Raw genomic sequence first — 22,785 nt, forward strand, 5'->3', positions numbered from 1 at the left:
CAAATGAATTTGGTGTCCACACGAAAACTGGTTTGACAAACGCTGACAGTTCATACAATGTCACTTTGAAAATTCAGTTTTGCTTAACAATGGCAGACACAAACCCAATTGAATACTTCATATGCGGCGGATTTGGCGGAATTTGTACGGTGCTCGTCGGCCATCCCCTCGACACAATCAAAGTTCGCCTGCAAACAATGCCAACTCCGAAACCCGGCGAAAAACCTTTATACACAGGCACGTGGGACTGCATCAAGAAAACCGTAAAGGCCGAAGGACCAAAAGGCCTGTACAAAGGAATGGTTGCCCCGCTTGTGGGAGTAGCTCCCATATTTTCGATATCCTTTTTCGGCTACGGCGTCGGCAAGAAGCTTTTCGGTCCAAAAGACGGCTCGCAACTCATATGGTGGCAGTACTTTTGCGCTGGCGCGTTTTCCGGTATATTTACCACGAGCATTATGTCCCCAGGCGAGCGGATCAAATCGCTTCTGCAAATACAGGGGGGTTCCAGTAAAAAAATGTACGACGGCCCCTTGGATTGCGTGATAAAGTTGTATAAAACAGGCGGAATTAGAAGCATTTACCTCGGTTCCCTCGCGACGATGATGAGAGACGTGCCTGCTAGTGGAATGTACTTTATGACCTACGAGACCTTGCGAAACATCCTCACGGCTAACGGCACGCGGGAAATTACCGTACCGGAAACAATGCTTGCCGGTGGCGCTGCTGGAATTGCGAATTGGGTCATTGGGATGCCCGCCGACGTTGTGAAAAGTCGACTGCAAACAGCTCCTGAAGGTACATACAAAAATGGGATCAGAGAGGTGTTCACGCATCTCATCAAAACGGAAGGCGTGTCCGCATTGTATAGGGGATTTATCCCTGTCCTGCTGAGGGCATTTCCGGCTAATGCCGCGTGCTTTGTTGGATTTGAATTATGTAGGAAGTTCATCAATTTTGTTAAACATCGGTGACAGTATCATAAAATGTAAGACAGTTTTGTAGTTTACTTTCTTCCCCACTTTTGATATATGACACCAACGGAACCCTAGTGGAGACCAACAATCTACGCTACTGTGTCCACGATGGAAAGGAATTCTCCAACTATTTTGGAAGAACTGAAGTTACACTAAGTCATTAATCCCTCAACATCAATGGATGAACGGATTCTTCTTTCTAACTCAACCTTGGATATATGTTAAGTCTACTTTTAACAAAGCAACTATCGTTGCATAGCATCCTTGGCAACTACCTACTGATCTTGACGAACGTGCAGGAAGAAGTGTGTATCCTTAGAAAAACGGTGGTAGATGTAGGAAACTCAAATTTCCAACGTTGAATGCTGCGGTCTGCTCAATTAGGAATTTAATGCATCCTGCATTTGAAATTTAGACCAAAAGCAAATTGACTTTGAAGAAGCTACCCTCGAATTGAATAGTGGCAATTAATCAAAAATATACTGTTATTTTTGTGGTTATGTGCTCTGTTGGCCTTAACGTAGTTTAGAATAACGTTATACCCACAAAAGTTTACAGAAGAAAAATTGCACGTTTAGTTATCCGGGTGACAATTAATTGCAAATTGAATGCTTCAATAAATTAGGAATTGTTGACAGAAGAAAAACTGCAAATTTAACTATCTAGGCGACATTAATTGTAAACTTAATGCTCCAATTAAGAATTTAATTTCTTTATTTAAAATTTAAAGCATTCCTTACCAAAGGCAGTCTTATTTTGCAGGACACACCCTTAAGAGTTTCACTAATTAAGAAGGACTATTTAAGAGACAACTAATGAACAATAATCTGATATCTTGTGTTTGAGGTACGTTAGCCTTAAATGTAAATTTAATGGCGCAATTAAGAATCTAATGATATAACTTAGAGGACCTTTTACCAACAGCAAACTGAGTTTGTAGAGTGCGCCTTCGAAGGTTCAGCTGAATAAAATCTTTGACTACTTAAAAGTAATTGGGAAAAAATTGAGGTATTTTTTGCTTTAGATGTACATTTTGTTCTCTTCGCCTTAAGTTAACTTAGAAGGGCAGTACAGGCATTAAAACTGCACGCTGTTCTTTGTCACAGACCACATGCGATTGTCCCGAAATTCCATTTAACAATGGGCATTACTGGGCTACCGAATTTAAAAATTTTAATTCTGCCAATTAAGTGAGTATAATTAACTGTAATTAAATGTGTTGCAGCAAAGTTCGTCTGATTAGATTGGGCCTAGGGCCATTAGAAGCGCGCTTAAATAATTTTGATTTCAAGATTGATCCCCGATTTTTAGGACGACAGGTAGCTTCGTAATTAAATAAAGAAGTTCCATTTTCACATTTTTTTTGGGAATGGCATATTTTGTTATTCATTTTTTTTTGCGCATTAAAATTGATCTTTTGGGACCCAACTAATTTCTTTTTCGTTTCATTTACATGCAACCGATTTTGCGCGAATTTCTTGAATACCGAAGTTCAACGCAAATGTATAACCTTCCCTTATACGATCTACCTACACGTTTCTTCTTACGTAGGTCGATAGAACAGTTCAGAGATGGAAAGGAACCGCGATTCCAAGTTTTCCAGTTTTTGGAAGCAAGGAAAACTTCTCACTAATGTTTCAAATTTTTGAGCCACTTACCTTATTGTTGACAATGGAATAATCGAATTAAGACATTTTTTTTTTGTTGAAAGAATCTCTAAATATTTCTGTAATCATTTCTTCAAAGGAAAAAACCCCAGGCATTTGTCACGCAATCTGTTATTAGAGGAGCACATAGTAAAAATTTTTAACGCCCCAATTATTAAATTATGTTTTCATCTAAAGCAGCACGTTCTGTCAGCACCATATTATTAAGAGAAAATATTTTACTTGTGTCGCAATTATGACCTCATTTAACACCCCTACTAAAAATGAGTTGCTCTTTTTCTAGCTTCAGAGGTACCTACGGTATGCTCCGTTACCTTTAAATTAGCTTAGACGAAAAATTGTAATTATCCAGGACACATGACGAACATTGACCACTTTTTATTAATGAGTGTTAACAGTATTTTTGAAAAGATTTCGTTATAACCCAAATCCTTGACGATGGATAAGTGCACTTATCTCACAGCGGTTAAGGTTACAAAAAACCGCAGTACTTATAGTTAGAAACAAGTCGTAATCCTTCACACTTGACACTCTTTGGGAACGTATGAGAAACTAAACCACAAGGCCAGTGATACCTTATCCTCTACCGTTCAAATAGAATTAACACGCAAACATCCACCTACTCATTCTTGTGCAGTAACTACCTTTGAGCGCCCACTAACAGTAATAAAAATGCCATCGCTGGTACAAATTTCGGAAGAAGACGTTCGTGGCCTCCTAAAATGGGACCACACGTTCAAAGCGGTTGAGTGTGCTCTTGAGGGAGTGACAAGAGGATGGGTGTCGCAAACGTCGCAGTGGATGAGCTTGGGACAAACCGAAAATATTATGATTATCCTACCGGGCTACTTAAACCACGAGAAGTACGGAGGAATCGCGTACAAATTCTTTACGATATTTCCGAGCAACGACAGGCCCATGTTCACGCATATTGCTTTGATGAATGAAAATTCGGGGGAGATAAAGGCGGTAGGTGATGAGATTGTTGTGCGGTGAACATCTGGTCGGTTTTAGATGATTTTTGGGAACGACATCACCGAGTGGAGAACGGCTGCTGCCTCCGTGGTTGCGACAAAGCACCTCATAGGAGCACGGCCCCAAAAGATTCTCGCAATTTGTGGAGCTGGTGCCGAGGGACGTGCACATGCCGTAGCTTTCCAGCACTTTTTTAATTACGAGCAGGTATGTCCCTCTAATGCAGACACTATCAAACGTTACACTTCTAGGTTCGTATTTGGAATCGAACTCCGAGTAGAGCGCAGAAATTGGTTGAAGCATTAAATCACAATCTTAGCCAACCAATTTTCCTAGCAGCCGAAACAGTGGAGGAGTGTCTCAAGAATGCAGATGTTATCGTGACGGCGACTCCAGGCGACGACGTCATCGTCCAACTGAAATGGGTAAAACCAGGAGCGCACATTAATGGTATTAATTCCCCAAAATCTTCCAATAAAGTGGTAATTGGATTGTAGCCATTGGTGTAAGTAGCACAGGAACGGAACTGGACATACCCACATATAAAGCGGGACATGTTTACGTGGATAGCATTGAGAACGTAAAGCACCGACTGCAGCATCTTCAGGCCCATGGAATACAGTTTAAGGCGCAGATTGGAGATTTAATTACCAAATCAGCCGTTCCTCCCGAGTCCACGGAAATAACGATTTTTCAAAGTCTTGGTGGGTAACATTTTGTCAAAACTTTGGGATACCCGTTTGTACAGGATCGATGTGATGTTTCCAAAGCCTTTTGTCTACACGGACCGTGGATTTATTAAAAACTGCCGAGTGCACTGGTCACCCTTGATGTTCATACTTGTTTTATGGACAAAAGACCTTCAATTTTTATTGTTAGCTCAATCAAAATTATAAAAAATCTATAAGCAAACATCCTTAGATCCAAAGTTCGTTTCCTGATGAGTTTTTCATATATGTAATTGGCATACCAAAACTTTAAATCTTTGTTACAGGAATGGGGTCGGAAGACTGCGCGATGGCACGTATGATTTACGACCTTCATATGAATAAGTTCAAAACTGCTTCGTAGTTTCCTACCTTACCAGAAATCTGTATTTGTATTTATACAGGTATTATTTATTTAAATTTCCCGCACGGAAAATCTTAAATGGGATATTATATTATATTACATCTATATACAAAATAAAACATTAATTGTTTAATTAGTAGAGGAAGCTTAATGAAGTGGTAAGGTTTTAGATCTCTCGAGCTTTACATTACTCAATGCCTTGGAGCTAACGAAAAGTTTTCTCGCTTTGCTGTGGCGAATTCGTCCAAGTGCGGTTTGAATGGCTCTATTTCAATTGTATTTGCATTCTGAAAAGCACACAAAGTTCTTTAAAAGAGTCTGAAACAACCACGACTTTAACATTCGCGATGAGAATAGTTTCAAGGCGAAATCTAATACCCTCAAGAGTGCATACAAATGTTTCGCTGGATATCCAAAATTCCTGAAAAGTTTTTCAAAGTGTCTAGCGTAATTTACGTTAGTAACAAGATTTCTACTAAGGATAAGGTTCACTCCGATTCCTAAAGTAATAAGATGTTTCAAAGGATGGCCCTAAACCTAAACGGATATCTCTCATAAGAGGATTACTTTAGCGAATATACTGATGAACCACTTTCTGTGTGAAAAGCTGACCAAACAACCATTTTTCAATGTTTGGGTTAGAAAAGTATAGCTGATATGGTTGTGAGTTGCCCATAAAAAATTAAAAGGTGCTTCAATTAAAGTTTCTAGATGACACTTGTGGGAAATCTAAGAGAAGAATTTCTAGGAATGATCACTGAAGAGTGCGCAATGGACCGCTTGAGATGGAAAACACGTTTGTGAAACATTTTCCCCAATTTCCTTTACTTCTGAACTTTTTTTTTAATGTTTCCAGCAACACAATTTCTACACATTTCTAAAGCATTTCCATTTTTTTTTAATTTTCGCTCACTTTTCTGAAACATTTCTATAAATACATATACATTTTGAATAATCTCGGTAGTAATTCCAAAATGTCTTAAATATTTCTAAAATTGCTACACACTTTTGATACAGTTACATAATATTTTTGAATCACTTATAAATTTTCGTAGACTTTTGCAAAATTTGAGACGCATTTCGTCCCCACATTTCCATCATTTCGGTAATATTTCTCAATTTTTCTAAACACTTTCGAAAATATAATTTATACAACTCCCTAAAATGTATGTTCTACTTATTTTTGAAACATTTCCAAAATTTTTATAAGAATTCTAGAAACATTTTAATTCCTACGCTTCTTCAACATTTTTGAATCATGTCTAAAATATTTCATATTTGCTACACAATTATTTTATCATAATTTTTGCAATTTTTTTAAAGTTTCAAACATTTTCTACACATTTTCAAATTTCTTACACACCTCCAATACTTTTCTTAAATGCCAAAAAGGTCTTTTATCAAATTTTGTAAGCACTTGAAATGAACTTTGGGCGCGGATAATAGTATATAAGTCCATAAATCCATTGAGTGAAAGATGTTAATTCACGAGTCGCTCAGCCACGAGATGGTTAGTTTCCCTATACGTCGTGTATACTACAAAACTTTATTTTATAGCAGAAGCCAAATCATTTTAAAGCTTCTGGCAATTCTGAAATTAATTTGGACGTCAAAAATAGCAAGTTTATTTTCTGCCATCGCGGTCGTTTCCATAGAAACAGCAGTGTCATATATTCTGAACGTCATTTTATATCGTGCTTCGTGGCCCATTTGAAATAAGAATGACAGATGTCATTAGAATGCACAAACGTGATTCACTGTTTCACTTTATCTATCCTTACGGTTAAAGTGGTCACTTTAATTACCCTCACGGTTAAAGAGCGACTTAGCCTCCTCATTCAAGCCTATTAAAATGTCTAAGTCCAATTCCCCAAGCAGGTTGTATAGAAGTTGATCTGGCTACGCACAACAATACACGAACGAAGAACTGCTACAGCCAGCACGTACTGAATTCTTTTCGACACAATCGACGAATTTGCATAAAGGCAACTAAGCTTAGCCACCACTCAAACGTTGACACGCGTGTCCTCTTAAATTCTAAACAAAATCAAACTTGGTCTCGGAACATAACGAAAAGCTCCTTAGGGGAACAGCACCTCGGCTTCCAATAATGGTAAAAAACCGCTTTAACGGACCTCGAACTTCAGCAAACACCGTCGTAAGTCACACTTTACTCTGAATCATAAACTATAACATTTGCTACGAAAACAACAATTTTTTACGATTAAAAAGCTACCTTATCTCTAGACAATTACATTAATCTCTTCTAAAATAAACGTAACACCTAATAAATCACGTCGGAGTGGTCACAAATGCAGTGGCATAAGAAATTGGTAAAAGAAATTGGGGCAGAACTTTTTCTTAACCTGAACCATTCTAAGAAATAGTCTTTCCTTTACAATGAAATAAATCAATAAGACAGATACGCAAAATCGCACTATGTTTATTCGTAAATAATCCCACGAAATTGATTAAATGAGTAATGCCCAATTGATTATATTAATTAAATGCTCATTTACTTTAAATGCCCAGATCTAGACCTTAACGTCCCAACCTGACATTGTTTACACAGCAATATCTTAGGCAATCCTGTCCTTCTCCTATGTCAATGGCAAATATCGTACTCTATTATCTGAGATACGGCAGAAATCAAACAATTTTCGTTAAATTTCAGGTCCTCCGCACTACGTCCGTTTCTGGGACTAGGTAAGTTCGAATGTCATTTACCTACCCCATTAGGACCACCTGTGAACTAATATGGGGACGTGTTATATGTCTTTATAAGCTCCTGAGGGCGGTCACATTTAGTGGTAGAAAGTGCAATTAATCTATCCCCCTCAAACGCGTCTGGATAACTCTATAGGGATTTGATTTATATACTTCGAACCTATAACTGAATAATTACTATTGAATGTGTATATAAATCACTAAGTTTGGGAACAGATATGGCATACATAGGTTTTAAAAGGTATAAGGGTTGTCTGCTCTTTATACATAAAAATTTCTCTCCACTCTCCACCAAGTCAGTAATCTGATAATCGTAAATGGGCTTACACTTCTAATTTAGATTTCAAAAGGAGAAAAAATAACATCTTCAATGTAGAATTATTTGTTGTGCAAACGATTTGAGGCACTGGTAGGACGTCTTTTAAGGACAAAAAAGGACATCAAATCCATAAGGTATATTTTATAATTACATCTTCTTTATAAATGTTTACTTTTATTTTTTAACAATTTTAGTTTACTTATTATACTAATGCAGCTTTCACCTGTAATGCAACTTTCAAGAAATACTATGGCGGACTAGTTTTTCTTATTGTCACTAGAAACTGAAACAAGGCTGCACTATCTAATCTGCTTGTCTTTTTGTATAAAACTTACAATTGGAATTTAAAAAAGAAACGTGGACTTTTAACGTCCTTTAATAGGGCTTTCGCTGTAACCGGCGAAAACCAACTTAAGTTAAAGTACATTGTACGTATCTATTTTGTGTAGGTACATATAGAAACAATGTTAACCTTTAATAGAGTACCGGTCAGCACAAACTTTCTTATCCCGGCCGATAAACCAAGAGGCATAATTTGGCACATAGACATCTATCACTAGAAGAACACATACATAATCGGAAAAATTGACTCGCTTAATTCTACTGACTGTGCCAGTTAAGTGTAATTTACCGTGCTATTTTGGTCCACATAAAGAAGGAATACGTTGCGACTAGGCCCTATGTAAGATCTGCGTTAATCTTCCAATGAGGAAATATTGGTGTCTCCGATGGAAGCGGTAGTTTGAATGAGAAGACGAGATTAACGCTACGATTATTCTACCCTGACTAGATACGGTGACGTTTTATCGTCAGTCAGATTTTAATTAGGGTGCACTTTAAGTTAATACTGAAAGAAGTTTGAGTTTATGGATAAACAGCCAATGACAGTCTTTCGCTATGCGATATAAAACGCAATTTATATCCTGTGTTATAAGGGTCATGCTTGGCTGCGTTTCGTTATACAAAAGCAATTACGTTGAACTTAAGGTTATAATCTACAAAGTATTCAAATTTAACTCATTTACTTAACATTTATAAAATACTTTGGGGGGAGTTTACAGCGGTACCACTCATGCCGAAATGTAATACTCTCGTCTCTGTATACATTTTTCCCTCATAATATAACACAGCGCGATTGTAATGAGCACGGCAATTGTTATTCCCATTCCGATGCTGACCCATATAATCTCCTCGTTTATCCCTTGGTAGGAGCGACCTGAAACAAATAAAGTAATTTACTATTGTCTGGTAAGCTATAGCAAATGAAACTAATTATTCTCAATTTCTGCCACTAGTGGCACGATATTCATTCCAACAACATTTGCACCTCTTTTAATGTACCCCAATTGACTTTTCATTATACCTTCTTAGAAACAGTTAGAGTATATGGATTAAACATTGCAAAAAAAACCGGCTCAAAGCTTTGCGAACTTAATGTATAAATTTTTCTACAAAAATGAAGAGAAACTACTTTGTACTAAACAAAAATCCAGCGATTTTAATAAAACTAAAATATTTAAATAAATAAATAATAGAATCTTTCTAAATTCAATTATGTTTTAACATTGACTAATTATTTATTTGTTTCTTCTAGTTTAACAGTGTAAATGGAGCCCGTTACGGATTTAAATTTTTCGCGATTTTAGGGGTTGAATATTATGAAATATATAAGATGGTTCCATATCCCCTTTACCTATGCCTTATTAATATTAATAAAATAATTAATTAAATTAAATTAAAAAAAGTGCCAGGAATAAGATGCCCTCTTTATATAACGAAAAGAAACTATTTACACAATTTCATTTTGCATTGAGTATCAAATTAGTGTAATAGGAGAAAACCCATAAAACCTAAATGGGTGAACTTTGTACATAAATACCCTGATGAAAGGTAAATTATGGTACATTATAAGTACCTACAGATTTAGGTCGGTAGCCACAGTTAAATTAATACTAAAAGTAAAGGCAGTAAATTTAAGTACATTGGAGGTACTCCAAAGTAGAGATTTGTTCTCGATTCTTGTACATTTTACATTACATCTTCTGATTTTTATGGGTTTTCAAACGAGAAAACCCAGATGGGTGGATTTTTATGCCGTTTTTCTTGCAATTCTGATGAAAGGAAAAGTTTGTACATTATGGTATGGCCTACATTAAAAGTATGGTACAGGTTTTTGCAGAATTAAGGTCAAACTGGCACCAAAAGGAGTATCATGAAAAGAAAGCGCGACACATTGGAAAAACTCCAAAATAGAGTTGTTGGTGGATCTCACAATGGCCAAAAAGGCCCCCGATTTCGGCAAGAACTGTATCCCTTAAACTAGGGGTATACGTTACAGTGCGTTGAAAAATTCAGGTACCAAATAAGTCATTAGTAGAGAAAACATAATCGCCACCTGATTTCACGTAGAAATTTCGAAAATTGAGTGAAAAGACAATTCCAAATCCAGAGGACGTCGAAAGTGGTGAAAGGTTTAGTATGCGACTGTTTACTTGTTCCCGTATTCAGTGTACAACAGCCGCTTAAATTAATCCATTAATATTTTCCAACCTCTCCATTGTAAACTAAATCCGTAGGGAGCGGAAAACAAATTTAAATATGTTACGCATTTTTTCCGAGTTCATTTTAAAGCACTTGCAATTCGTGTTTTATTGTGTTTACGTTATTACGCTGACGTTTATGTGGATAAAATATTGAACGAGCGGCCACGTTTAAATATTGAATTAAGTTAACTCCGTGCGGTATTTTTCCTAGCTGGTTTTGAATTGTGAGTTTACAAATGTAAAATAAATAAATGTATTTGTTGATTGTTAATGTAATTGCTGGCAGTTGGATTTTCATGCTGTTGGATTTTAAAAATGACTGCTCGAGTAATTACAATTTAGGTAGAGGTACAGGGTTATACCGCGTTTATTATAAAAGATAGAAAAAAACCTTAAATTCACAAGTTGTGGTGTTTATCATAAATCGCCAGAGACTGTAAAAGTAAAACAAACAAATAAACATCGTAGTTAGTAAAAAATTCCAATTTGGTAAATTTTAATGGAACGCCCTGTATATTTTTCAAAAATCGAATAGATGTTTTCTTTCTGATTTCAAAAATATAAATGTAGTGATATTTACTATAGCTGTTTTTGAGATGTTTTGTTTTAACAAATGGCACTATTGCCATAACAAAACAAATGGTTATTATATTATTAATATATTATTTAACCCTGGAAATAACTTAGACCAACTTTACATTTTAACAAAATGTAACCAAAATTTTCAAAATTAAAGAATAAATAAATGCAAATGTCAAAATATTACATATTTTTGAAGCCAGAAAGAAAAGATTTTTGAAAAATATAAAGGGTGCTCCAATAAAAAGTTACTAATTTTGTGATATCAATTTGTTTTTTTAGGTTTATATTTTCTTTCGATTTATGATAAACCCCACAACTTTTGTATTTACATTTCTTTTTTATACACGCTGTCTAAATATCCGGAATAACCCTGTATACTTAGGAATACGATCCTGAATCAAATGCCTTTTCCGTTAGCTATCTGAATCGAAGTGCCTTTGCAATATTTATTTATTTTTATGCGAAAAAATGCCATGTTGCAGAAAAAGTACGTTGTACGCAACTACTATACTTCATGCGTTTGCTATTATCGTTCCGATGCTAATTTTATCTGTTCGACCTGCGTATAAAAACGTTGTTCTTTGATCGTTCTTCCAATCGATTAGCAATTCCGACTTTTATTAGATGGCAGTTTGAAAGCCTTTTCGCATAACGGATACACAACACCATTGGTCGAGCTTTAAATTCAGTTCGAATAATTGAATCTTTTCCATTCTTGAGGTTGTTTTCGAGATGTTTGTGTTTATAGCGAAAGACTTTCGAATAACTTCTCTCGTTTACATTTATATGCAAATCAAGTGGAATTCATGCTTGCGTCCTCGTTCCTTTTATTTAAATTCCTTAGAGATAGCAGCAAACGCATTGACGCAGTTTGGATATCAGGATACACATGAATCTTTAGATGAAGACGACCGATCGATCGGTTTCGTAGCTGGTGTTAGGAGAATGTTTACGATTCCACCCCAAACAGCATTTTGTATCGTGTTCCCTCACATACCTTCACTGATACTATTCACAGGTTTGAAATGTTAAAATTAAAAATTCAGGCTTTAGCATTGATTATTATTAACGAGTCCGTCTGTCCGTCTCGAAAACGGATGGACCAATTACAATCAAATTTTTCAGGCGAAGTGTTTATCAAATTAGATCGGAGGCCCTTTTGACATCTAGGGTTTGTAGAAAAAATGCAAAAACATGTCATTTTGGTTGAAAGGCGTGGCATATTTTACTTAAAAATTTACACCCCTCGCGTTAACCCCCTAAGCAGAGTTGCCACCCCCTCAACGATTTTAAATTGAACGAAAAGAGTTACAGCGAACAAAAAGACGGACAACCATACAAAACTATAAAGGATCTGAGGGTACTTAATAATTTCAGTTATTTTCCTTCGGGATAACACGATAAAGAGCTTTAAAACGTAAACTGCCCTTAGTCTGTTATTAAAAACATAAACGACACGAAATCGCCGAAATGTGTGAGAAGGGTTCGTTTGTGTAACAGATGTGAACGCTTTATATCCATGTATGGTCCAGAGCAAAATTGAGAGAGTTTAGTATCGACATGCAATTAAGATAAGATTCTTAATTAGGATTTGGCATTTAGAAAACTAACCCTATTTCAACCAGTTATTAAATTAAGGTTCATTGGGGAGACAAGAGAAAATAATGAACTGACGGAAACCGCAAAACATGTGGCCTATAATTTCACTTTAATGGGACCGTTACAAATTAAGGTATTTTATAAGGTTATTCCGTAGTTCACGTATAACTTTTCCGTTGGCCAAAAGTTTTATCTCGTTAAAGATCCGCTTTCGATCCTGAACCAACCACCTTTATCGAAAGTCTCCTGGGCACGCGTCCATTCCATAATCCCAATCCGTATAAAGTCAATTTGCTCGTACTTTAAAATATTATGAGCTTGACATTTGCATATCTTGTAAGTCGGGCTGCAAGTATTGATTTCGGGCGATGTAATTTTCACCTTTACCAGGATGTTAGAAAAAAAGCGTGCGCTTCCCCGGGGCGAAAATTAAGTCGCACTTTGTGTTAGCGTTCTGTACTGGCTTTCGTTAATCTCCGCTGACATTTAACTAGGCCGGTATTTCGAGAGATTTAATTAATTTATGCGACCCGCCAGGTTTTGCTACATTGAACAGAATTACCTTCGCGTAAATTATGACAATCAATTACCTCCCGAAACAGGTGTCCAGGTAATTCCGTCCTAATGAAAATCTGGGGAATTATTTGACGGGACTGAAATAATAAGAAGCGAGGGCTGTCAGTTTTGGACGCGAGGAAAGAATTCTGTTTCATCCCGGTGTACCTTTGATTTTTGAGCTGGAACATATTTCTATCAGAGAGCCTGAAATAAATGTTTGTGCTGTGAATACCAATTCGGAATTTTGTCTAGAGGATTGATTTATAACGGTGGATGGTGATATGTGGAGAGAAGTAATAAACATGGACAAAGAATTGCATGAGTTAGGGGTGTTCTATTTAGTTCATCCAAGAGCCTCTCTATTTTTCTGAAACTGAAAGGGTTTAGTTAGAATATCAACCCAAATACCCTTTGCTATTTATTTATTATTTGTTGTTGATTTTCAGAGTTTTGTTCATTTATAGAAGGTTGATTATTGTTTTTAGGTTTGCTATAGTTCTTCTCTTACATTCCGAATGTTTTTGTGAGAGCGTGATTCAGTGCATAGGTATTAAAATAAGTATACAATCCACAGTATTTAGGTTGCACATTTCAATAGCCTCCTATACATATCCTTATAAAGAAAACCTACTAACAAATACTCTAGAATTGCATTAAAAAAAATTGTATTGCCTTCAGCTACTTGTAACTAGCGGTAGGTAATACCAAAGAGTAGAGTACTTACTCTTTGGTAATACTTACTTGAATTTGTTTGTTATTTGATTACTAACTTCACTTTAAATGTTATCTTTGTTTTGATTTTCTTAAGATTGGCCAATAAAAAAGTTTAGAGTTACATTTGTAGCATCCAAAAAAGACTTTTGGGAGAGAGATTTTGGAGATATATCGGACGAATTTACCTTCCAAACGCAGTATTGTATACCGTTACACTTGTAACCGGCTAGAAATGCAATTAAAAGTGAGGACCGAGAAGTCTTGTATTACTCGAAAACAATAGTGGCCCGATAATAATTAATACATAAACACCAAAAGGAGCACGTTTAGCAAATGTTACTTTCAAGCCCGACGAAACGCGAATCGATTATAATTTGTGCGACATGGCAGCCACCAGCTATTGAAACGTTTCCCTTGCATTTCTCTCATTGTGTTTCCATTTACGTACTGGAAATATAATATGAATCCCTTGAACTACGTAAACCCACTAACTCCCACCGGAAGTGTTTCGAATATCATTGTAAAATTCGGTTTTATATGCGCACTTAAATCTCTACACGATTCTGTTATAGCATATAAATCCAAATTTGATATAATTTCAAAGGGAACCTTCCCCGGGTTAAGTAGCCAGGTTTACTACCCCAGTTTTTCGCCCACGCTATAACATCGACACGTCCCTTTGGCGACGAGTTCCGTCAAAGGAGAATCAGAGCTCATTTAATGGCACATACATAATTATGGAAACGTTTCGCACCCTTCCCTTGAAATTAATTAAACGTAGCGCATGTTATTCAAAAGCATCTACAATGGTTTTCATTACCGATAAATGAAAAACACGACGAAAAAATGTGTATCGTCGTAAGAGACGCTGAAAAAAAAAACCAATCAACGGCGCCCCTTATGAGAGGAAGCGTGTTTATTTTGTTTTTCTCGAGAACGTTTCCACGACAGCCTTTTATTATTTTCTATGGTAGTTATCGTTACCGACACTTTCCAATATTGTCTAAGCGTTTGTGTGAACTAAATTTTCTGCCACGATAATTACCACTGTACTTTTGTGATTAATTATGGAAATAAGGATACGAGGTGCCCTCTTCATTTATTTTTTATATGGAGAAATGGGGTACTTTATCTTAATTTAGGTGATTGTAACGCTGATTAATTAATCGTAACCGTTCTTTAATCTCCGCAGTGAAAATAAATCTTCCCGAGCTTAAAGCCTCGATTACCCTTACGTATTTATTTGGTTAAAAAGATCGATCGAAGTAAGCTATTTAGAATTACGTACGCAAATAATCAAACCAAATTACCAATGTTTACTCAATTTAACATGAAATCCTCAAAAATCGATGCACACATAAGATTTCTGTTTTCAGTGCAGAGAAAAGTAGTGTGCGTGGGTGGTGCGCGCGTAGGAGTAAGAAACGGTCGTTACAACCTAAAAAGTATAATGTTTTTTCATTGTTCCTTTCTTGAAACTTTGGTGATGATGATGTCAGCTTAATCGGTGGAGAAGAACGGCCGAAGATCCAATTCGTATTCCTCGAAAAAGACCCTTGAAGTGATATTTCGCCCACAGTAACATGGAGTACTGATATATATCAAAACCGGCCGAAGAGAAAGCCACGAAAGTGCGTTTTCTTTAATTTTTAATATCATAACTTTGAGCTAATGAAATGAAACCATTTACTTTATGATAGTGGTGAGGGGGTTTGGTAGCGAAGAATTCTTTTGGGACAGCAAATAACTCCTTTAAAGAAACAAACCCCCCTGCAAAAATGAACATCATTAAAATTTGCAGGAAAAAGGTAAACTTACAATTGCTGCTCGTATGTCCTACAGCTATCCACACAAGCCCGACAACCATTCGTCTTCACTACCATTGTTGCAACTAGCAACAAAAGAACCATCCACAAAATAATCCCCTTCATCTTGTTCTTGGCTTCTAAGAGTATGATTCAATAACGGGGGTCGTGATCTTTAATACTACCATTGAATAAGTATATTTATTTAATGATACCACGGTGGACAAGGTTATCGTAACTTGGTCTTATGATAACCCTGTTGTCTTCCAGAGTTCTGATGTTGCATAAATGTAAAATATGGATCTAGTAGTCCTTTTCTCGCCAATGTGTCAGTTATACCTAATGTTGTTTGCAAATTCCCCATAGATTTGACGCGATGGTAAGGAGGCAACCGTAGTACCGCATGTCCATTTTTTAATGCCATCCCATCAGCAGTATATCGTTTTGAGGGTTGGTTTCTGAAATATCAAACTGTTGGTCTCGAAACTAAAAGTATTACTGCGAATGCACGTATTTACTGCTAGGGGTGCCTATTTTACGACGAATCAGGAATTTTTATTTTGTCATAAATTACCAATAAAGGGTGTAAGAGTATGTGTACCAAATTTGGTTCCAACCAGTTCAGCCGTTTAGCCGGAAATGAGAACACAGACAGAGAGACCAACGGACCGGGCGGGTTAATTTTTTACACCAATGCAATACCTCCCTTACAAATGTGCGGGTGGTAAAAAGTTCATCTCCGGGCCGACTTATAATTACGTATCTTTCAAAGAAAGTTCGCTGCAAGGAGAAAAGTTGTTCCCCTAGCCGTTTTTAAATTACATATTTTTCAAGCAACTTATTTTGCACTTATTAGTCAAACGGACTTCGGGACGGATAAACAATTTCTTCATTGGGTTAAATTCTTGTTTCCCCGATTTGATTATGATTAAATGATCCCCTAATAGCAGCCCTATTCACAGTAACATAAACTTCATTCCTAGCCGATTTCATATTATGTAGTTTTCAAGGAAAATTCCTCCTTTCTTTACACGTATTCGCAGAAAGGGGTGTATATCTTGAGATGCGGCAAGAATATTTATGCCCTCCATTTATAACGTTAAAAACTCTATTGACAGCCTTACCTATACGACGCAGAAAATATGACCCCCTAACCTATTCAAATAGCTTACTTTTTAAGGGAAATTTTCTTTTTAAACGTGTTTATTGAAGGGTTTTCCTGTTATTCCAGTCTTTGTATCCACTTTTACCTTGTTGCTTTTCTGCTGTCCCTTTTGGCAATTTCTCACGGCATCTTTTGTATATTCTTGTTCTGTCAAGCCGCGGTCTGTATACAATTTGAACCTTTTAGTTTTCCCTTTCTACACTTAATCCTGTATTATTCTGAATGAATCTAAGAATTAGAAAAAGTTTTTCTTTATCTTTAGCAATCCGTTCTTGAAACATTGACGGCGATGATGTCAGCATTGAAGTTTCTCATTCGGTGAAATTCCTCGAGAAGATCACTGAAGTGATATTTCGCGCCCAGTAACTTGAGCTACTGATAGGTACATCCAAACCTCCCCAAAAGAAAGCCACGAGAGCGCAGTTTTTTTAAATTTCAAAACAAACGTTAACACAAGGAGTTTTTTTTAACCAACTTGGACATCGTGTATATATATATTTCATTAAAATATAATACAGGTATATACACGATGTCGAATTTAGAGGATCGATTTTTCAATAAATTATTTGTAATTGTAAGTGTAAATTTGTAAGCATTCGGTAGAATGGAAGATTGTACCAGAGGTTGGGCGTGTTTGGAGATCGCCCTGCTGCTTGATATTTGGTAGTGCAAAATGAAGCAGACGAATAAACGATTAAAGATGTTCGATTTTTACTTATATAAGAAGCCATTTTGCAGGCATTGATTAAGCAGTGAGAAGTTAAAGGGAGATCATTCCGGAAGATTTTTCATTCCTTCGGTACTGAGCTATGGAGGTATTAACCATAGAATTCTGAGTAAAAATTTAATTTAAAGATTAAGGACGAGACCGCGATATTTGAGCGCACTGGTAAAAAAAATAGTTTCTTTTCGTGAATGTTAACAATATATTATAACAATTTCGGTGATCGTAATAGCATTTCGTCTATGTGCCAAGGGTGTGTCTACATAGTAGACAACATTTCATCTTCGCAGGAATTTTGAGTCATCCGACGGCTATCCAAATTAGGGCCACAATCCATTCGAGAAGCTAAGAAATATCCATTTCACAGAGAAACCTGATTCAATTTTGTCTAGGACTAGGAATTTTCATAGACATTCCGTTGTTGTTTTTTATTTAGTTAAAGTACTTATCCATGTAAATGAGCCCGAATTTACTAACTTAAGATAAGAACTTCTAATAGTTCTAATAAGGAAATTTAAGGGTAGTTTATTATTATAAAAAATTAAGAGTAGATACTAGAGAAATTTTTCTAAAGAATTTTCGAATTTCCTGCCTTAGCCGTTTTTGAATTATGCATGTATTTTTTAAAGATAATTCCCTTTACAGTATCAGAAGAAATCTGGTATCAGGAGAATATAATGTGCGAGGAGATCGAATGTTACAATAAAATTTTTGTGAGGTTAGGTTAGCGTGCTAGTTAGGTTAGCTCAGAAATCTGGTATCAGGAGAATATAATGTGCGAGGAGATCGAAGGTTAAAATAAAATTTAAGTGAGGTTAGGTTAGCGTGCTAGTTAGGTTAACTCAGAAATCTGGTATCAGGGGAATACAATGTGCGAGGAGATCGAATGTTACAATAAAATTTCAGTAAGGTAAGGTTAGCGTGCTAGTTAGGTTAGCTAAGAAATCTGGTATCGGGAGAATATAATGTGCGAGGAGATCGAATGTTACAATAAAATTTTAGTGAGGTTATAGGTTAGCGTGCTAGTTAGGTTAGCTCAGAAATCTGGTATCAGGAGAATATAATGTGCGAGGAGATCGAATGTTACAATAAAATTTTTGTGAGGTTAGGTTAGCGTGCTAGTTAGGTTAGCTCAGAAATCTGGCATCAGGAGAATATAATGTGCGAGGAGATCGAATGTTACAATAAAATTTTAGTAAGGCCCCTACTCTCGTACTTTGCACGTAATTACTCAGAGGGTTGTTCATTTTGCCACCCATCCAAAATTGCAGTTGCTCCAATTGATCATGATTAAAAAGTCCATTAGTAGTTCTATTTACAGTAACAGAAAAATTCATCCCTTAGCCGTTTAAATTACGTATTTTGCAAGGAGAATTCACGTATTCACCAAAAGAGTATCTATTTTGCAACGTATTTGCAGTAAGAGGGAAGTTTCTCCCCTAGCCGTTTTGAAATTACGTATTTGTCAAGGAAGATTCTCTTTTTGTAGGTATTGGTTGAACGTCTATTTTGGAACGCGTAAGCAATTTTTAACTCTTAATTTGGTTAAATTTTTGTTTCTCCGATTTGATTGTGATTAAATAGTCTCCTAGCAGCCCTATTTATAGTAACATAAACTTCATCCCCAGCTGATTTCATAATATGCACGTTTCAAGGAAAATTCCGTCTTTTGCACGTATTCGCTGGAAGCCTGTTTATTTTGCGACCGACGCATCAGAATCGTTATTCCCTCCATTTATTACGTTAAAAATCCCTTGACAGCCCTACCTACAGTAACAGCAAAATTTATCCCCTAGCCTATTCAAATTAGGGAAGTTTTCTCTTTAAATTGTTATTCTAGTCTTTTTGTATACACTTTGGCCTTGTTGCCTTTCCAATTTCTCTTGTCGCAATTTTTCACGGCATCTGTATATTCTTGTGTTTTCTGTTAAACCGTGGTTTAGGTACATATTTGACCCTTTTAGTTTTGACTTTCAAGTTGGGTTTTTACTTCAATTTGTTTTCGTATGTTGGTTTTCAAATCTCCCCATTGCAGTGCTATATGTTCCAATTTTTGTTCTTCTGTTTGGTACTCCTGTTCCCTTGCCTTTAGTTCTATTTTATTTCTTAGAGTGCCTTGTTAGTTTTTCTAACTTTGCTTTTAATTTGTTATTTTGGGGGTAACACAAATTATATTCCTCTCTTACTTCTTCAGGTGTAACGAGAACATTTTTATTTTTATTTTTTTGCATTTTTTCCCCGGTGAATTATGCAGAAGTAAATATTTTTAAGTTGTAAAAGAGTCAAGATTCTGGAAACATTCCTCCAAACAAATATTGTTCATATTAGCTCCAAGTTTTTATTTTGTCGATTGAAATAAAAGTGACCGTTCGTCATCTTCCCACATTTATCAGTGGGGCAACTGTTCTAAATCGTAGTTGTCGCATTATTGTCTATGGTCTATGGTTTTGAATTACAAGTTTCAAATTATCCGTGTTTTGTTTCTTCTGCAACTCAGCTAATGCAATGCAATGGAAATTTATTAAAAATCGCCGCTGGACGTAAAAAAATTACTGAGTAATTCCGAGAATAGTATATTAAAGTACAAGTGTCATTTGACGAAGATTGTCGCACGAGGTAGTTTGCCGCATAAGCCGAGTGCGACAAGTAGACAAATGACACGTGTGCTTTATACTATTTTTTCTATTTCGACTTTTATTTTAAATAATAAATTATACAAATTATAAATATTGCCTTTAGGCGTTGTTAGATAATTTTAAACTATCATTCAGTGTATGTTGGTAATAGACACAATTCATTTATTTTCACGTTGGCTAACCTGATTCCTGTATTTTCAAACTTCAAACTTTTAATTATTTGGTCATAATTCCATTTTGAGGCAGTTATGATAAATACGGATGACAAACACGTCTCTTGTACCCCACCAGAGATCCAAGAGATTGCCAATGAAGCGACGTTAAATTTACTGCCTGTAAAATCGAAAGTAAAGTACGAGGAGTACAAAATTTTTGAAAACTGGCTGGCCGAGAAGGGAGTTCAAAAAGTAAGCAAGAATGTACTGGCGGCATATTTTACTACGCTAAGTAAAAATAAAAAAAGTTCTACCCTTGGAGTATATATTCAAAATTAATCGGAATTAATACAATCGGTCAAGTTCCTCGTACGTTATTTACACTTTACAGGTTATGTTTAGTTTTGATTTGACGGATACCGTTGACAGTAAAAAAGCGAGGGGTACCAATCCAACAAAATAAAAAAAATAATGCGTTTCTATTTCTTTCAGCATCATTTCTGTCTAGAAACGCACGCAAACTGGGTCAATCAAGTACGGTTTTGGTATTGTTTCCACATCGAAATAGAAAAAGGATTATTTCGCACGGAATTAATGCATTAGTGGCCTGGTAGTCGAGCTAGAAAGAGGTTTAAATGGGTTCGCGTTTTGGTAGTCGAACTGGCCAGGAGTAAGGTCCATAGGGAATTCACGCTTGTCATTTCAAGCTGGTAAAAAGTACGGTCCATAGAAGATTCGTGTTTGGTGAACGCGATTAAAGTCTAAAAAGCTTTATCATCGAGTTGTTAAAAAAGCGGACAGTTTAGTAAGGAAAGTAGGAATGACTACCATCAAACTTAATAAAAACCCTGATAAAAACATTGTGTTAGGATGTGCTACTATGGCCAGAAAAAACTGGTGCCGCTGACGATTATTCATTGTACCTTTTTATTATACCATGATTGTACCTATACCATGACTGTACCCATTGTACCACATGATTTTATAAACACGGAGTATTCAGATGATGGTCCTGCTGCAACAGCCAAAGTTCCCTTTTTTGTAATGCTTTCTTAGTATCATGTTTTATCGTCTTTGACCTATCCTTCTTTCGAGTTCGTCCTTCACCTTTTGTCTTCTGAAAAAGCGTTTCCTTAAAGATGTGACCCAGCGATAAATTTCTATACTCTTCTGACAGTTTTCAACGTGTCTGGCTGTCTGCTACCTAGATTCATCAATCATCATATAGGGTTATGAAAGGCTTTATATTATGCAGAAGTTTATTTATTCGCGTAGGTTATCAAAGAACAGTACAAGATAGGAACATTTTTATTTTTGCTCGCTTACTTTCCAAGTTTCGGACAACAAACAAATCCCTTCACAAAGCAAATCGATCTGCGGAGAGCATAATTAAATTTGTATACGCACAACGTAAACTTACATTGGCTCCTCGTTTTCCTCACATCGATCCACACACGTTCGACATTTACTCGTTTGCATCTCAGAGTAAGAAATAAAGATAGAGATGCCTTGATGCTTATCTATGCGTGCCATCATCTCGTTTGTTTACTAACATTGCAGGAGGCTAAGTTGTCACATTTCACGAGATGGTTTTTAAGGGAATATTAATAATATATGCATCTCGAGTAATCTAAATGGATTTTTAGATGCTTATAAGAGTTCAGTAACCCAAACAATTTTAACTTACAATTAAACGGCGTAACAAGAAAAGTTATGGTGACTAGTGCACCACAACGGCAACGCTGTAACTTTGTTTTCCGTTGAGAGGTATTTTTTTATTTCGTTAAAACGTGATTCCTTAATTTTTAGGCGTTTTTATAGTGGAGGACTTATTCGATTGTGGTGTATTAATTTATGGGAGCCCTTTGAAATGGGGAAAAGCTGTATTATTTGTGGAATTATTGAATTACCTAACATAACCTTTCATCCGTATGTGTTTTGAAGTCATAGACGTGCATACGGGAATTTTCGCATTTTAATGTGTTTAGATTTCCTTCTAAGTTTCCACTTTGAAGTATCACCATACCTTATCATAGATCAATAGGGACCTTTCAAACACATACAGCTTTTGGTCATAAATATTTAGTGATACGTTATTACGTTTGCACATGTAAACAAAACATAAACTTTGTTGCCCATAAAAATAAATAAACCTTACGCCACTGACTAATGTTTACTTTCTACCTCTCAAGGGTCAAATTGACTGAGATGTTGGTTCAAAACAAACGTTCACGTTGTTATAGCGTACGCGTACTCTATCTTTATTTCTTACTCTTAGGTTTGCATTGCCATCGCCGCAACCATCAGTAAACAAACTACCAACAAAATAATCACCTTCATCTCGCTAATATTTCCCTCTTGTTTAACGAAGATTGAACGCAGATTTATACACTGCTGTGTAACACAAGGTTATCGATTATAATTTTTAATTGAAGATTTCATACGTTTGGAATGTTGCAGGAATGATAATGATGATACTTCTGTTATTTTCTGTTCGAGGTAAAGGCCCAATTACATATTTGTCACTTTTGATGATCATCTTGGAGGAATCATCCAAAGTGACAAGTA

General features: G+C 36.1%; 2 protein-coding genes and 3 long non-coding RNA genes across 5 annotated transcripts; 3 read left to right on the forward strand and 2 right to left on the reverse strand.

Moving 5' to 3' along the window:
• LOC116178338 (congested-like trachea protein) lies at positions 1-974 on the forward strand. The gene has a single exon (XM_031497805.1). The coding sequence runs from the start codon at positions 90-92 to the stop codon at positions 972-974; it is 885 nt and encodes a 294-aa protein (XP_031353665.1). The 5' UTR covers positions 1-89.
• Positions 975-3,284: 2,310 nt separating this feature from the next.
• LOC116179241 (ketimine reductase mu-crystallin-like) lies at positions 3,285-4,816 on the forward strand. The gene is made up of 5 exons (XM_031498983.1): positions 3,285-3,613; positions 3,659-3,826; positions 3,871-4,069; positions 4,117-4,323; positions 4,614-4,816. Exons 1-5 carry the CDS (start codon positions 3,317-3,319, stop codon positions 4,688-4,690), a joined length of 948 nt encoding a protein of 315 aa, XP_031354843.1. The 5' UTR covers positions 3,285-3,316; the 3' UTR covers positions 4,691-4,816.
• A 10,217-nt stretch (positions 4,817-15,033) lies between these two features.
• On the reverse strand, positions 15,034-15,734 carry LOC116178819. The gene is made up of 2 exons (XR_004146899.1): positions 15,551-15,734; positions 15,034-15,502 (listed from the first exon to the last, which is right to left on the reverse strand). It is a non-coding gene; the product is annotated as an uncharacterized LOC116178819 (long non-coding RNA).
• Positions 15,735-21,462: 5,728 nt separating this feature from the next.
• On the reverse strand, positions 21,463-21,834 carry LOC116178853. Its single transcript, XR_004146903.1, has 2 exons — positions 21,638-21,834; positions 21,463-21,591 (listed from the first exon to the last, which is right to left on the reverse strand). It is a non-coding gene; the product is annotated as an uncharacterized LOC116178853 (long non-coding RNA).
• Positions 21,835-21,936: 102 nt separating this feature from the next.
• LOC116178854 lies at positions 21,937-22,383 on the forward strand. The gene is made up of 2 exons (XR_004146904.1): positions 21,937-21,984; positions 22,039-22,383. It is a non-coding gene; the product is annotated as an uncharacterized LOC116178854 (long non-coding RNA).
• Positions 22,384-22,785: the final 402 nt, after the last annotated feature.

The sequence above is a fragment of the Photinus pyralis genome, unplaced genomic scaffold (genome assembly GCF_008802855.1).
Source record: "Photinus pyralis isolate 1611_PpyrPB1 unplaced genomic scaffold, Ppyr1.3 Ppyr1.4_LG8, whole genome shotgun sequence".
Lineage (NCBI taxonomy): Eukaryota > Metazoa > Arthropoda > Insecta > Coleoptera > Lampyridae > Photinus > Photinus pyralis.

What these genes read in the sequence shown, in the direction of transcription:
- LOC116179241 (XM_031498983.1), top strand. Translation starts at nt 3,317, where the DNA reads ATGCCATCGCTGGTACAAATTTCGGAAGAAGACGTTCGTGGCCTCCTA. An exon ending in ACCAGGAGCGCACATTAATG is followed by an intron (nt 4,070 to 4,116) that starts GTATTAATTCCC and finishes ATTGGATTGTAG; the next exon opens with CCATTGGTGTAAGTAGCACA. An exon ending in AACGATTTTTCAAAGTCTTG is followed by an intron (nt 4,324 to 4,613) that starts GTGGGTAACATT and finishes TCTTTGTTACAG; the next exon opens with GAATGGGGTCGGAAGACTGC.
- LOC116178338 (XM_031497805.1), top strand. Translation starts at nt 90, where the DNA reads ATGGCAGACACAAACCCAATTGAATACTTCATATGCGGCGGATTTGGC.